The 15,360-nt window shown below is 36.4% G+C and overlaps 1 protein-coding gene across 1 annotated transcript in view; it reads left to right on the forward strand.

Moving 5' to 3' along the window:
• The window catches only part of iPLA2-VIA (calcium-independent phospholipase A2 VIA), a gene marked incomplete in the record, with an annotated part of 55,442 nt that overhangs the window by 27,957 nt on the left and 12,125 nt on the right, over window positions 1–15,360 (forward strand). The window contains 2 exon segments of the mRNA XM_081750706.1: window positions 8,007–8,184; window positions 10,859–10,954. Coding sequence (XP_081606832.1) covers window positions 8,007–8,184; window positions 10,859–10,954 — 274 coding nt within the window.

The following is a 15,360-nucleotide window of genomic DNA, read 5'->3' on the forward strand; positions in this document are numbered from 1 at the left end:
AGTTGTCAAAACAGGAACACATGTACCTCATCTTTTAAAAGTACAATTATTGAAAGTAAAAGTAATTGTCCCGGGGTCCTACTAAAAATTTTCAAATGGCAAGGGAGATCAAGTAGCATATCATTGGAAAGCTGTTAAGAAATAAAAGAGGATGGAACAAGTCTGGACTCTCTAAAGTTACGCTGTGTAAAATGGTCTCCGTTCGAAACGTCAGCAAAAACATTGTAAAAAACTGAAACGGTGAGACAGATGTCAAAACAGGAAAACACGTGTATCATTTCAAAACTGCAATAATTGAAAGTAAAAATATTTGTCCCAGGGTCCTCCACAGGATCCCAGACGGGGTCCTACTCAAAATTTTCAAATGACAAGGGGGGTCAAGTAGCATATCGTTTAAAGCTGTTGTTAAATGAAAGCAGATGGAACAAGTCTGGATGCTCTACGATAACACTGTGCAAACATCTCGCGTTTTAGGTCTTGTTTCTGTAGCCGGGTTTTAGTTTATTTTCACTTCAATTCTTGTGCTTGACAGAAATGCCCCTACTGTGAGATTCTGCTCTTTGGACCCAGTAATGTCTAAATAAATAAATAAATAAAAACATAATAAAATGAAAGCAAATTAAGAAATAAAGAAAAGAAAAGAAAAGACAACATTTGACATCTTTGAGTATAGAACTGACTAGTTAATATATAATGTACTACCACGAAAATAAATAAGTAGAGGTTGGAGCCATAAGAAATAAAGACTCTTACCTCTACTTATTTATGTTTATGACTGTACAATAGTCGTACTTATGCTCGGTGTCTGAATTATCAATTATAAAATGATTCAAACAAAAAAATTCTTGTACCAGGAACAGTGATTTACGTGCAAATATCTCACAATGACAACAAGTGCCGATTGCAAAATGGAAAGTGAATGCGCCCGGAGAATCGAAATGAAGATGTACATTTTGATTGGTTTCCATTTTACACAGGGTAATTTTAGTGTCGAGACTTGCTCCGTCTTCTTTTATTTCCAACCGCTTTCGAACGATACAGTACTTGACCCCCTTGACATTCGAAAATTTTGAATAGGACCCCGTCTCGGACCCTGTAGAGGACCCTGGGACATTTTTTACTTTCAGTAATTGTAGTTTTAAAAGATGGTACACTTTTTTCCTGTTTTGGCATCTGTCTCACCATTTATAATGACGCTTTGCTGACATTTTGACCAGCTGCCATTTTGCACATAGTAATTTTAGAGAGTCGAGACTTGTTCCGTCTTCTTTCATTTCCCACCAGGTTTCCAACGATATGCTACTTAACCCCCTTACATTTTGCAATTTTTGAGTTGGATCCCGCCTGGGCCTCTGCGAGTGGCCCTGGGAAAACATTTTTTTTTTTTTTTTACTTTAGTACGTTGTACTTTTAAAATGATTAAACTCGTGTTTCTGTGTTTTGGCATCTGTCTAATCGTTTACGATTTCTAGGGGTGGAAACGGATTTCTGAACACCCTGTATAATCATATAACTCGTACAGTATATGCATTCAGAAAATTTTTATTACAGTTTCGTAATAGGCGTCATTAGTGCTTTCGATTGGTATATAAACCATCTTCCACTTTGATATATAATCTCCCTCTCTTTTCTTGTTAGGTTTGTAGTGGTTAACGCATCGGCACGGTATGCTGGAGATCCCCGGCCAGTCAAATCACTTTTTCACTTTTTGTAAGTTATTGAATTCGTATCTACAGAGGATTTGATGTGTAAAAATAAGTTTAAATCGGTTGTTTCCTACCTTCATTAATATATGAACTCACAACCGTCAAAAGGTGTTTTCAGTATATGGATACTAGGTTGTCCAAGCACAGCAGCTGGGCTGTTTTACAACCCAACGTGGTCTGAGTGGAGAGCACTGACTGCAGGAATGAGAGAGTGTTTGGCTGTTCTGGGAAGCTGACTGGGTGGCGTAGTGGTTAACGCATCGGCACAGTATGCCGGAGATCCCGGGTTCGAGTCCCGGACCAATTAAAATCACTTTTTCACTCTTTGTAAGTTATTCAATTAGGTCACGTCTGTATTTAGTCATTAAAATGAATGTTATTAGAAAGAGACTAAAGTAAATTCCATAGTCAGAAAAGTAGTTATATTTCATTTTTAGACAAGTTTTTATATAATGAAATATTATTATTATTATTATTATTATTATTATTATTATTATTATTATTATTATTATTATTATTATTATTATTATTATTATTATTATACCTTAACGTATCTTTTCTTACATTACCTCTTTAATTGAACCGTATATTTCGTCCATTTGTTCTGTGGACATGTTCGGAGAGTTGAGCTTGGTTTTGCAAGTAAGTGCATTTACTACATTTAAATATATATATATATATATATATATATATATATATATATATATATATATATATATATATATATATATATATATATATATATATATATATATACATTCTTCCCCATTTAAATCTAAAATTTATGTTGTAAATTTGTTGTGAAAGCACTAAAAATTTACAGTATAAATTTTAAGTTTAAAGTGGCAAGAAGATAAAAAGGAAATGTAGGAAACACACTTATCTGCAGTAGGAAACGATAACCAAATATGAGGCGCAATTAAAGAAGTGACGCAACAATAACAAGAACAACAATACAAAAGCTTTTATTTTTACTTAATTGCATACTTAAATTCCATTGTAATCAGAGACATAGGATCGGGGGTGTACAAAGGTTCTGGTACCTTTTTTAAGTTTTGATAAAGTGATCTTAGTATGCATCTCACTTTTTCGGTGGGAACTCATGTAGTTCGGTTGCCACGTTAAACTGTAGGACCACTGTGTGATATAGCATCGGCGATGAGAAGAACGCTAAACTCCAAATCAAGAAATTTCGTTTCCTGCTAGTTTCTTACTTTTGTGTGTGTGTGTGTGTGTGTGTGTGTGAGAGAGAGAGAGAGATCTTCCATTCTCCAGTTCTTGCATCTTGGTGACAGTAATTTAGTATAGAAACGAATGTAAGTTCATAATTATTTACCTAATAAAAGAAAAAATATATATATAAGGATTGGTGTGTTCTCAGGGTAGAACATAACCAAGACGGTGGAGCGAGAGCTCCTTTCAATTTTAAACAGGTTTCATCTAAAAAATATCTAGGTGTTGTCTTTGACGAAAAACTCTCCTTTATGGATCACATCATATCGACCTCATTTAGAGCCATGAAACTACTTGGTCTACTTTTTAGATCTCCTGAAATACAAAGTCTCCCAGCCTTTAGAATATTTTACAAGGCTTTTATTTCCATGATCAGTAAATATTGTTCACCTGTATGGAATAAGGCTGTACCTACTAATCTATCTCGCATTGACTCGATTTTAAACTTCTTTCTTGCCATAGTTAGATTTAGAATTCGTTAGTTACGTGATTACTCGAGACAGGAACTGATGTCTTTAATGAACTTATATACCTCTGACAAACGACATCGCGCAGCTGATTTACTTTACCTGCATAAGATCATCAGTGGTAAAGTTTATTCCGAATTCTTATTACCGCAGATTAACCTTCGTGTTCGCGGCGAACTCGCTCTCTAAATTTACTAAGGGGCCGCGGTGGCTCAGTGGTAGAGCGTTCACCTCTGGTGCTAGGGGTATCGGGTTCAATCCCTGCTCCCGCCAAGTGAACTTTGTGGTGGACAAACAGCGTGTGCGTGGGTTTTCTCGGGGTTCTCCCGTTTCCTCCCACTATCTTCATTCCACCATTTCATTCATTACTCATCATCACCGTCTCCTTTAGCCTAACCGGCATAACCGTGGGACGTAAAACTCAACAATTTCATTTCATTTTCTAAATTTACTAACCTACGAGACTTCTATGTTATCATTTGTTAAGCGCTCCTTGTTTTACAGACTAGTGCAAGATTATAACACAGTTTCAACAGGTTTCAGCATTTTTACTACTGAACGAAATTTTAGAAATCAAGTGAAATATTGTAAATTTAGAAGTGAACTTCCCTTTATTTGTATTTATTTTTTCTTTTTATATTTGTGTTTTCAATGTTGTTGATGTTCACTTTCAGCCGAATGGCCTTGTGCAGTATGAAACTTAGTGAATAAATAAATAAACTGAATTTTATTGAAATTTTAATTACATTACAAGCGCCTTTTTAACTTTTTGACATAACAATCTAGAAAGTTGATCTCTTGTACTGTTAACTACTTTTATTGTAAATTATTTTTCAGATTGATGGTAACGGGTGTGTTAGCCGACAGAAAACCAGCAGATTTGCATATTTTCCGGAACTACGAATCCCCTGAAGAAATCTTGCATGTAGATAAACCAAGCATTTTTGTGCCGCCACCGCGGCCTGAAGAACAGCTTCTCTGGCGAGCTGCGCGAGCGACGGGTGCAGCACCTTCGTATTTTAGGTGAGTTATAGTTCTCAAGCCCAAGTACTTCGTTAATTTAAAAGAAAAAAATTGGCTTCATTTGTAATACCTGTATATCTGCATGCAATATTTAATTTAAACTTCAGCCGCTAAACTAGAACGTCAACTGGGACTAAGACTTGAGATAACACCCCGATACTGATCCTATAATGAACGTAAACAATATTTAAAATCATAGGGGAAGGGGGAGTTAATTATATAACCATTAATTCAGTTTCTGAGTGGGAGCTTTGACGGGAACCGTTTTAAGATAAGTGAGAGTGCTTTTTCAGTAATGTCAAAGAAAGAAAAAATGCGATTCCGTCAGGGATCGAACCAGGTATTTCGGTTTACCATATCGGATTGTAGCGGTATCCTACTACATCCATACTTTCAGACGCACTTTTCACTCTGAAATTGATTGAATTTACATCTGTTGAGAGTATGGTATGTTAATAATAATAATAATTTCTCCTGCATATACAAGGTGTTACAAAAATATTTCACAATATTTTGGGAATAGATTCCTTACAACAAAATAAGAAAAAATGTTCATACGGACCTGCGGTCGGAAGTACATAGTTTCGTAGTTAGAGGGTACCGAAAACGAGAAAAAATGAACTTTAAAGGTCTATAGTTCCACTACTATAGGACTCATCGTAGTCGGGTCAAGATATCACTGAGGAACTAGTATGTAAATTATCCAAATATCCATTTTTCAGAACTTCCGGTACTTGCACAATCATTTTTAGAGAGACTGGTTGGGAGTACTTGATCACTCTCCACCTACCTCTCTAAAAACTGGTGTGCAAGTAGTGAAGCATTCTTAAACATGGATATTTGGATAGTTCACATACCAGTTCCTCAATGATGTCTTGACCCAACTACGATCGGTCCCATAGTAGTGGATCTATGAACTTTTAAAGTTCACTTGTTTCACGTTCGGCACCCTATAACTCCTAAACTATCCACTTTTGAGCACAGGTCATATTAACTTTCTTTTTCTTATTTTGATGTCAGGAATCTGTTCCCAAAATATTGGACACATTTTTTGTAACACTCTTCTGTTTATTCGCCATGGTACTGTATCTACTGTATGCACAAACCATTTAAAACATTCCCAATCAAAATAGTCTCTGTAGAGTGGTGAATTGCATCCGAAAATATTTGCCAATAAGTAGATGGTTAGTTAGAACTGGAGAAACAAAGCACGAAAAACAAAGAAAGCTGGTTGCATCGCTGAATGCGCAGTTGGTATAGATCTGCACTGAAATCGTAAGATCGGAGCTAGCAGTCAGATATTTATGTAATACGAGGTTAGGAAAGTAGTGAGACTGATTTTACGTTAAAGATGAATTTTATTATTCTTGCAAACCGAGGTTATCCCCTTGGACACCTACACAGCCATGCAAGCGTTGTTTTCAGTGTTAATAGCAGTGCTAGAAGGCTTCTTCTGGATTACTTTTCAGTTTGTCGTTATGATTTTGTAGATATTATCTAACGTATCAAAATGGCATCCTTCAACTAGCATTTGAACAAGAGGAATAAAAAGAAGTCACATGAACTGAGATCCAGTGAATAGGGGACTGAGGAACCACAGAAATGCTTGATTCTGCCAAAAATTCGATGATGGAAACTGCCGTGTGACATAGTGCGTTGTCGGCAGCACCCAAAATCCGTGCAGTGCCTGACACTCTTTTTCCGAGTCTTTCAGTGAATTTCGATAAAAAGTTTGATGTGCTGGTAGCACAAATTCCTTGTGGACGATCCCTTGGCTGTTAAAAACACAATTGAACATCAATTTTTTGAGGTTGAAGGTCTTTCCGCACGTGGTTCGTCTTCCACGTGTTTTCGGCCTTATATATATACTTGTACCTTTTGCCTTACGTAAAGACTGTTTTCTGTAAACCCTTTGTAACTTATCACAAGTTACAGTTGCGGATCTGCGAAGCTTTACACAAAATTTAATGGCACAGCGTTGCTCAAACTTTTGCCGGTCCACTTCACTTTAGACGCTCTCAACAATCTTGTAGCAACTGAACTAAGTTCGAACTTGTACTGAGTCAGCGGCAAGGCTCACTTAACTGCCGTGCGAAGGTAAATACAGTAGCATTGTCGGTTCGTGCACAGTGTTGTCAATCTCATTACTTTTTGAACACACTTTATTCCAATAATGTTAGTCACCAAGTACAGAGACTATCCCAAAGCAACTGTTAGTGATCAGGGTGTCTACTGATACTGGAAATACTTGAATTATACTGAAATTTAATTTCGATACTGGAAATACTGGGAATATACTGGAATTTTCATTCACATACTGGAAAAATCATGAAACTGGTAAGTTGTCAACAATATTTTTTTTGGTAATGATTTTAATAGTCGTAGAAACAATTTTGTGTTCATTGAGGTTGTAAATTTTTCCAAAGCAAGAATTGTATACATTTTGTAATAGACATTTAAAGCAATGGGTGAGGTGGAGGGCTTTGAGGGGAGTTGGGAGGTCCTTTAAAAGAATGTTAAAAAATCATTTGTATTAAAAAAAAAAAGGCTAACTAAATATATTACAAATAAAATATTCTTTTGATGGCAGAACAGTTACAAATTTGAAGTCATCAAGAGTGTGATTATTCCTAAAGAAGTTTTAAAATATCATTGTATTAGGTACTGGAATTTTGCTGATGGTTATACTGAATATACTGGAAATATACTGGAATTTTGAAAATGAAACTCAGTAGACACCCTGGTGATGCCTGTATTCCGAAATAACGCCACGGGGTGATCCCACGGCGGTGCATGCATATTATTTCAACTCGTTGTGTAATCATAACAATGCTCCGAACGTGTTTTGTTCACTAGTTTACGCTCAACAGGCGTGCGAAAAAGGTGTGTTGACTTTTCCACTCCAGATTTTTATAGTTACGAGTATGGATATGAAGACAGAGAAACGTTGTGCGATACGATAATGAGTTAGACACAGTATGCCGGGCTCGGTGATTGTGGAGAAGATGAAGGACGCCTATAAAGAAGAGCGTTTAAATGAAAGGACAATATATATATATATATATATATATATATATATATTGACATTAAGCATTTGTCGAAGGTCATGAATCAACTGCGCTATTTGTATTCGGTGGCCGGGTGTCAGCAACGAATAGTGATGCGTCATGTATGTCAACAGTGCGGCCGTTACTTCGAGAAGGAGCAGAAATAATGGTACTGACAATAACAGCGAATAATTGTGGAAATTTACTCGTAAAATATGGTTAAATTTTCGCACCACCGAGAATTCTTTATCTAACGTAACCCAAACTATCTCATAGAGGCTTGCTCCATCGTTAACTAATGAGTAGAATTATATGCTTACATGGTTGTCGGGTCGCTACATGACGTTTTTGAAAATACGAGCGCCAGACAGTTAATCGGAATTATCTTTGTACGACGACGACTTTCTCTTCGGCATCAAGTCTGCAGATGTTTAAGCCTCATCTGAAACAAGTTTGTTCGTGTCAATATATCTGGTTATCTTAGGGAACATCATTGACTTTAAAAATGAATCTTTAATAAACTCTGTTTGTTTTAGGGCATTTGGTCGTTTCCTGGATGGTGGCTTAATAGCCAATAATCCTACGTTGGATGCCTTGACAGAAATCCATGAGTACAATACGGCGTTGAGAGCTGTTGGGAGAGCTAGTGAAGCAGTGGAACCTAAAATAGTAGTGTCATTTGGTACAGGAATGCCTCCTGTTACTCAGGTAATTAACTCTATTCTATCTCGCTGATACTCAGTAACTTCGTAAATTTATTGTGTGTTGTTAATTAAACGTCCTAAGAATAAAATTGAAACTCATCAAATATTTGGAAAGAAATAGGAATATAGTATTCCAGTACATCAATCATTTATTGATTCCAGAAAAGCCTACGAGTCGATTAGAATGGAAGCATTGTGTAACATTCTTACCGAATTTTGTATGCCGAAAAAGCTAGTTTGATTAAGATTTGTTTACATGAATCTCAAAGTAAAGTCTAAATACTAGAAACTTGTCCACAAGCTTTCACGTCGAGAATGGCTTGAAACAAGGAGATGCACTGTCACCATTATTATTGAGTTTTGTACTGAAATACGCGATAAGGAAGATCAAAGCAACCAATCCATAGCTAAATGGCATTAGGTTATGAATTATGCTGATGAAGTCAATTTGATAGAGAATGATATGAGAATAATAGAGGTGGCCTCGAGTAGCGTAGTCTCTAACGCTCTCGCCTTTGGTGCAAGCGGTGCAGATTCGATTCCCGACGAGGACACTGTCAAAAAGGTGCAACAGATTTTTCAGACCAGCCGTCTTAAGAAAGGTTTTTTTTCTGGGTTTTCCTAATTCACACAAGGCAAATACCAGAATGATTCCAGATCGCTCTCATCCTTCCCCCCTTCCCTGGGTAGTGTACTCACCGAGGGACGTTATCCCTCATATGAACAGGCTGAAGGTCATAGATAGCGATATCCAGAAATAAATATAAATAAATAAATACAGTAAATGAAGACAATAGAAACAAATGCAGAGGTTTAAAGCCTGCAGGGATATGGGTTTAGAAGTAAATGTGGAAAAAACTAAACACATGGAATTCGCCGTGACCGTGATACTGCAAATTATGAATTCGTTAAAATACTCGTACAAAATAATACTTTCGTCAGTGTGAATACTTTGGAATATTTAAGATCAATAGTAACAGACCTAAACCACATAATGAAGAAATTAAATGCCGATTGAAAGCATGGAATTTTGTTATTATTCAGTTCAAAATCTTTTGACTTCGTGAACTCTGTCAAAGAACTTGAAACTTAAAATATATAAAACAATAACTCTGCCTGTTGTACTGTATGGTTGTGAAACATGATCGCTTACTTTGAGGAAAGAATACAGACTAAAAATATTTGAGAATTAAATCTTGAGACGAATATTTGGACCGAAGAGGGATGGAAAATTGCAGAACTTCATAACGAGGAAGTACATAATTTATACCATTTACCTAACATTGATGGAATAATCAAGTCTAGGAGTCTCTGGTGGGCAAGGGATGTAGCCAGAATTTAAAAAATTAGGATAGGAACACTTTCAAATTTTAACTGGAATCTCAATCGGAAGAAGACCATTAGGAATACTTAGGCGCAGATGGAAGAACGATAGTAAGATGGATCACGCAGAAATCGGAATACAAGGGAGAAACTGGACTTAGTTGGCTAAGAACGGAATTCAATGGAGAGCTTTTGTGATTGCGGCATTGAACCTCCGGATTCCATAGGCCATAGAGTTAATTAAGAGTAAAATTGGATCAACTTTAATAAAGTTGCTGGATACAGCTGTTTGCAGTTGTAATATTCTAGTACAACCTATGTTTCTCAGATAAGTGTCTCACATTTTGCTGTACAACTTACGCAATATTGAACTACTGAAGGACGTAATCTATTATTGAATTAGGATTAGAATTCCTACTTGCGTTTTTCAGGAAAACGGTGGTGCGAAGGGCCTCTAGACTGACCTCAGGTCGTGCAAAAACTCTTGGTATACAACATAGGTTCGTGAACTTCCTTGTGGTTCTCTCCCTATTTGTCTACATTCAAACTTATCATCATGTAGAAGATTACTTCATGCATTTAAACTCCATCTGGTTATAGCTGGAGAGAGAAAAAATATGTAACAAATGATTATTGAACATCTTGTAGGGTACCAATTTAGTGTAAATAATGCATCACGAAAAACATTTTTATAAGTGTAGCCTTACGTTCAAGTAGTAATTGATGACTTAGTGTGTTTTAAAATGTATTTGTTCCTTCATCCATTTTAAATACTAAAGGAATAAGTGATTAAATTGTTCCAGTGTTTTATAGCTTTTTTTAAGTTGTAAGTTTTACATAACGCTCAGAAAAATTAAGGAAAAGACCACTTCTTACTTACAGTCAGTCATCATGTTACTATGAAGAAAGATTCTTAAAAATGTAATAATAGCAGTGTAAGTCTTTTCGACAGCACTGAGGAAGGAGGCAGAGAGCCTATGCAGATATTTAACTTAACCGATACCTAGATGAGTTTATCTTTGGTAGAGTGATGTATATTGTTCCCAGACCCTCCTGCCTAACTTTTCATTACCTAATTTCCCTCTGTTTTGTATATCAGCTGATATTACTTTTTTGTCGGCTAATATTCCTCTTATTTCCGCCGCCTAAATTTGCATTTATTTAGATTTCCAGCAGAATTTGCACGTACAAACACACGTACTAAGAGTGAGCGTACTAGTGATGATGCTACTCCATTTTTCACAAGGCTGTGGAGTGGACTGTGTAAACTCAGTATCATTTTAGTACTCATTATATTTGGTGTATAGTAGTCATAATTACGTTTTTTCCATTTTTTTTTCTTTTCCGTTTTATAGGTTAATAGCATAGATGTTTTTCGACCAGAGAGTATATGGGATACAGCGAAGCTAGCAATGGGTGTATCTGCTTTAGGTAATTTGTTAGTAGATCAGGTAAGGATTTATTTATTTGTTTATTTATTATTATTTAAGTAAAAATGCAATTGTTTTCCATAAAGCAAGATTATGAGTGGTAGACACATTAATAATCGGGACACCAGCTATTAGTGTAATACAAAATTACGTTTAGCGATTACATAAGGTATTTGATAAACTTCTTTTACTTTCTATTAAATTCTGAAAACAATTGACGATCGCACTTACATGTATCTGTACACACAAGGACGTTTCAGGTTTACTGTAACGAATTCGATCGTTCGATAGCGGCATGCGAACACACTAGGGAGGTTATTGCGAGTAGTTCAAAAGTGCTGTGTGTTAACTTGCAGGGAGGACGGCCATTTGTGTGTAAGAGTGGTCGTATGGCTCCGAAAATAACCTCCTTTGGGGAGGACCATGTGTGTTCCCCTTCTAATATTTGTTACAGTTATAGCTGAATAAATAAACAGTGTATGACAAAAAGTTTCCGTGTGTCAAACATTGTGTTGATCAGAACAAAACAGACATCTACAGTTGCTGAGCCCACCAGTATTGGTCATTGTGTGTATCATAGGCCTTAGTGTTTCCCACATATGTGGCAAAAACTACGTGCCTTGGTTTGACGTGAGAACCCATTATCTCAAAGAACAATAGCAAGGCTGGTATAACGTTCCGTCGATATAGTAAATCCCATTAGTTGCGTCGTATGTTCAAGAAACATAAGGCTTGAGTTCATATGCCTCATCCCTCTCATATCATGGAGAGGAAGACGGACAGTCGACAGCTGTACGAACGCCCATCTTACAGGGGCATGTAGAAGGTTTTAGTGACTCTGGACGAGTCATGAGTGTGTCTGTTGGAATCTGATAAAACAAAGGCCATCTTCTGTCGTTACCGTGATTACGAAGATCTGAGTACTTGGATATGCGGAAAGTTTCTTTCATGACTTTGTAGTTGATGATTACTGCTGTAACGGCAAATTTGCTACGCACAGTGGACAAGAAGGCAGAAATCAACTCAGCTTATTACCAGGTGAATATTTTGGAGCTATGATATTCCATCCCCATACAGCAGCAACATATCTTATGTTGTCATTCTCCAAGGTAAGGCATCTAGTCATACAGCGAAGGCAACGGTGATGTACATGGAGCGGATAGCACGTTAAACGGGAATTCGTGCAACCCCTTTTACATATATTCCTGTGAATTCCCACGATGCATTCTCTACGGATTTTTGTTCCCATCGTTCAAACATGCACACTATTGTCTTTGGAAAGTTTGTAAAGAGAAATGGAACATCCTTGATCAAACTGCGCTTCAACACAATCTTCTTCAGTGGATACTGAGATGCTGGGCAGTTGCTAACAGACAGGGCTTGAACATTGAGCACAACCGCTTCTGAGCTTGTAAGGGTGCCAGATTTATTGTCATAAACCTGAAACGATCTTCGGTGTAAAGCATTCGTTGTATAATGAATATACTTCCTGAAACACGCCCATATTAAATGTTATTCCTCATTGTGCTGCTACTTGTGTCACCGCGAATGCTCGAAATCACAATTCATTTGAAGTGTTCGGGTAGTAAGGGAACAACATCCTTTATTATTATTATTATTATTATTATTATTATTATTATTATTATTATTATTATTATTATTATTATTATTATTATTATTATTATTATTATTATTATATGCTAAACTGATATATGGGTCTAACCCGTATTACAATGTACATATTTTGAGGAAGTCATTAATGTTTTCTTAAATATATAAATTAAATGATAATAATAGTAAACATTTGAAAATAAATGTAGTTGATTTCGGGCGTTCGGAGTGTACAGAGTAATGGCGGTCTTTCTGAGTTTGTCGTTACTACCTGGAACGTCTCGTACCAACCAAGAATGTTTTTTTTTTTTTCTTCATTCAAAATTAATCAGTAATTATATATATAAAAAAAGCAAGGACTTTCACAGTATTGCGAGCGATGATGATGTTTAGAAAGAAATATAAACCAAAGGCTTGTACTCATCACAAAAAACAAAATATTCTTGTAAGTCTAAGTAGCGCTTTCGGAAGATCCTTCTTCCATCATCAACTTAAATCCAGTTGGGAGAGGATTTAAAACATGAAGACGAATGTGGATAGGTAAAAAATGGGTAAAAGGATTAAAAAATGTGGAGCACAAGTCTCCTGTTAAATTTGTAAAGCATCATGATTGGTACGTTCTATTTAATTGTCAGTATTTAATAGTAATTTTGCATCAGTATTTAATAATAATGTTGCATCATCTTATTGCGTTACTTCTCATTTTTCGTAATAGTCATTATGCAGATTAAAGAATTAAAATTTTTACTGGGGTTGACATTTTGACAAGTCATGATGTATATTTTGCAGTACACACCCATATGAAAACATACTTCAGTAATACCTTTGTTTTTTTTCACAGAGGATATTTCTCCCTCATTTCCCCAATAATTCGAATGCTGAGCACAATACATTTATAATTAGTGTATTTAGTGTATATTGCATACAGTTATCACATAAGTTAATTTGCATAATCTCTCGCTAAGGAAAACCTCTCGTTTACAAACTATTAAACATACGAGGAGCAGTCAAAAAGTTCCCGGAATTTCGTTGTAACTATTTATTACCACAATATAGGTTCACACTCACTTAATTGCCTTCAAAATAGGCTCGTTGTGAACACATACACTTGTTTCACTGCTCCTGCCAGTGCTGGAAACATCGCTGACAGTCCTAATTTGGTATGTCCCGAAGTTCAGTCGTAGCGTTAGGGGGGCGCGGTGGCTCAGTGGTAGAGCGTTCACCTCCGGTGCTTGGGGTCATTGGTTCGATCCCAGCTCGCGCCGTGTGGACTTTGTGGTGGACAAACACCGTGCTCGTGGGTTTTCTCGGGGTTCCCCCGTTTCCTCCCACTTTCTTCATTCCACCATTTCACTCATCTCTCTCATCAACACCGTTTCCTTTAGCCTGACCGGCATAACCGTGGGACGTAAAACTTAAAGATTTCATTTCATTTTTCAGTCGTAGCGTTGGTTTGGATGTCTTTTACAGTGGCAAAAGAGACCCCTTTGAGGCCCCTTTTTGATCTTGAGGAAAAACCACAAATCCGCTGGTGCTAAATCCGGTGAGTGAGGAGGCTGGTAGAGGAGGCGGAATTTTCGTTTCTGCGGGCCGTTTTGATATTGTAAAAGACATCCAAACTAACGCGACAGCTGAACTTCGGAACATACCAAAACAGGACCTTCAGCGTTGTTTCCAGCGATGACAGGAGCAGTGAAACAAGTGTGTATGTTCTCAAGGAACCTATTTTGAAGGCGATTAAGTGAATGTGTTCTCAAGGAACCTATTTTGAAGGCGATTAAGTGAATGTGTTCTCAAAGAACCTATTTTGAAGGCGATTAAGTGAATGTGTTCTCAAGGAACCTATTTTGAAGGCGATTAAGTGAATGTGTTCTCAAGGAACCTATTTTGAAGGCGATTAAGTGAATGTGTTCTCAAAGAACCTATTTTGAAGGCGATTAAGTGAATGTGTTCTCAAAGAACCTATTTTGAAGGCGATTAAGTGAATGTGTTCTCAAGGAACCTATTTTGAAGGCGATTAAGTGAATGTGTTCTCAAGGAACCTATTTTGAAGACGATTAACCCTGCAATACGCGCGCGGATTTTTGTGACATGGATAGTCGCGCGGGCTACCACTGTAGCCCATTTCGTTTTTTTAATTATATTGCCTAGCTTTGTTAATATTTCTATCTTTCTTGTACAGAATTGTATTAATAAACTGTTTTAAGGTTTATATGCAAAATTTCAGAAATGTGTTTATTTTTAAAGCTATGAATTATAAAGAAGACCAACAGCATTCATTTTTCGAAAGTAATACAAGAATAAAACTGTAAAACTTATTTGTATTTAGCAATAAATGTTCCGATCTGGCGCTTTTTAAACTTATCTTTATCGCAAACATATGTGTCAGAATTTTAAAAAGATATATGTATAATTTTACAAAAAGTTTACAAACAAAGCTTACAAATAAACGTATTATCCACAAAACATATACTGTACCGTTTGAACTTTAAAAAAATATGATTTCTATCTATGAAAGTTTAGTTACGATTTTGCATAATTATACATATGCTATTTACACTCATATATTTTATTTTTGTTTTCTTCTTCATGTCCCTCTAAGCATGTTCTGCACACAAGTGATGAGTCGTCAATGCACACTTTCCTTCAAGCATTGACCCCTCATCAAGAGTATCAAAATGCTAATAAAAGCACATATTTCAGTTTCGTCTGTAGGGTTTGCATTGCGATCACGTGTAAAACTATTTTTAACACTGTCAAAAAATATTGGTACAATCAACTATAAATCTCAAAATGTTCGTATCTAAAAGCAGTTC

The sequence above is a fragment of the Thermobia domestica genome, chromosome 3 (genome assembly GCF_964235325.1).
Source record: "Thermobia domestica chromosome 3, izTheDome1.hap1.1, whole genome shotgun sequence".
In the NCBI taxonomy this organism is placed as follows: Eukaryota; Metazoa; Arthropoda; class Insecta; order Zygentoma; family Lepismatidae; genus Thermobia; species Thermobia domestica.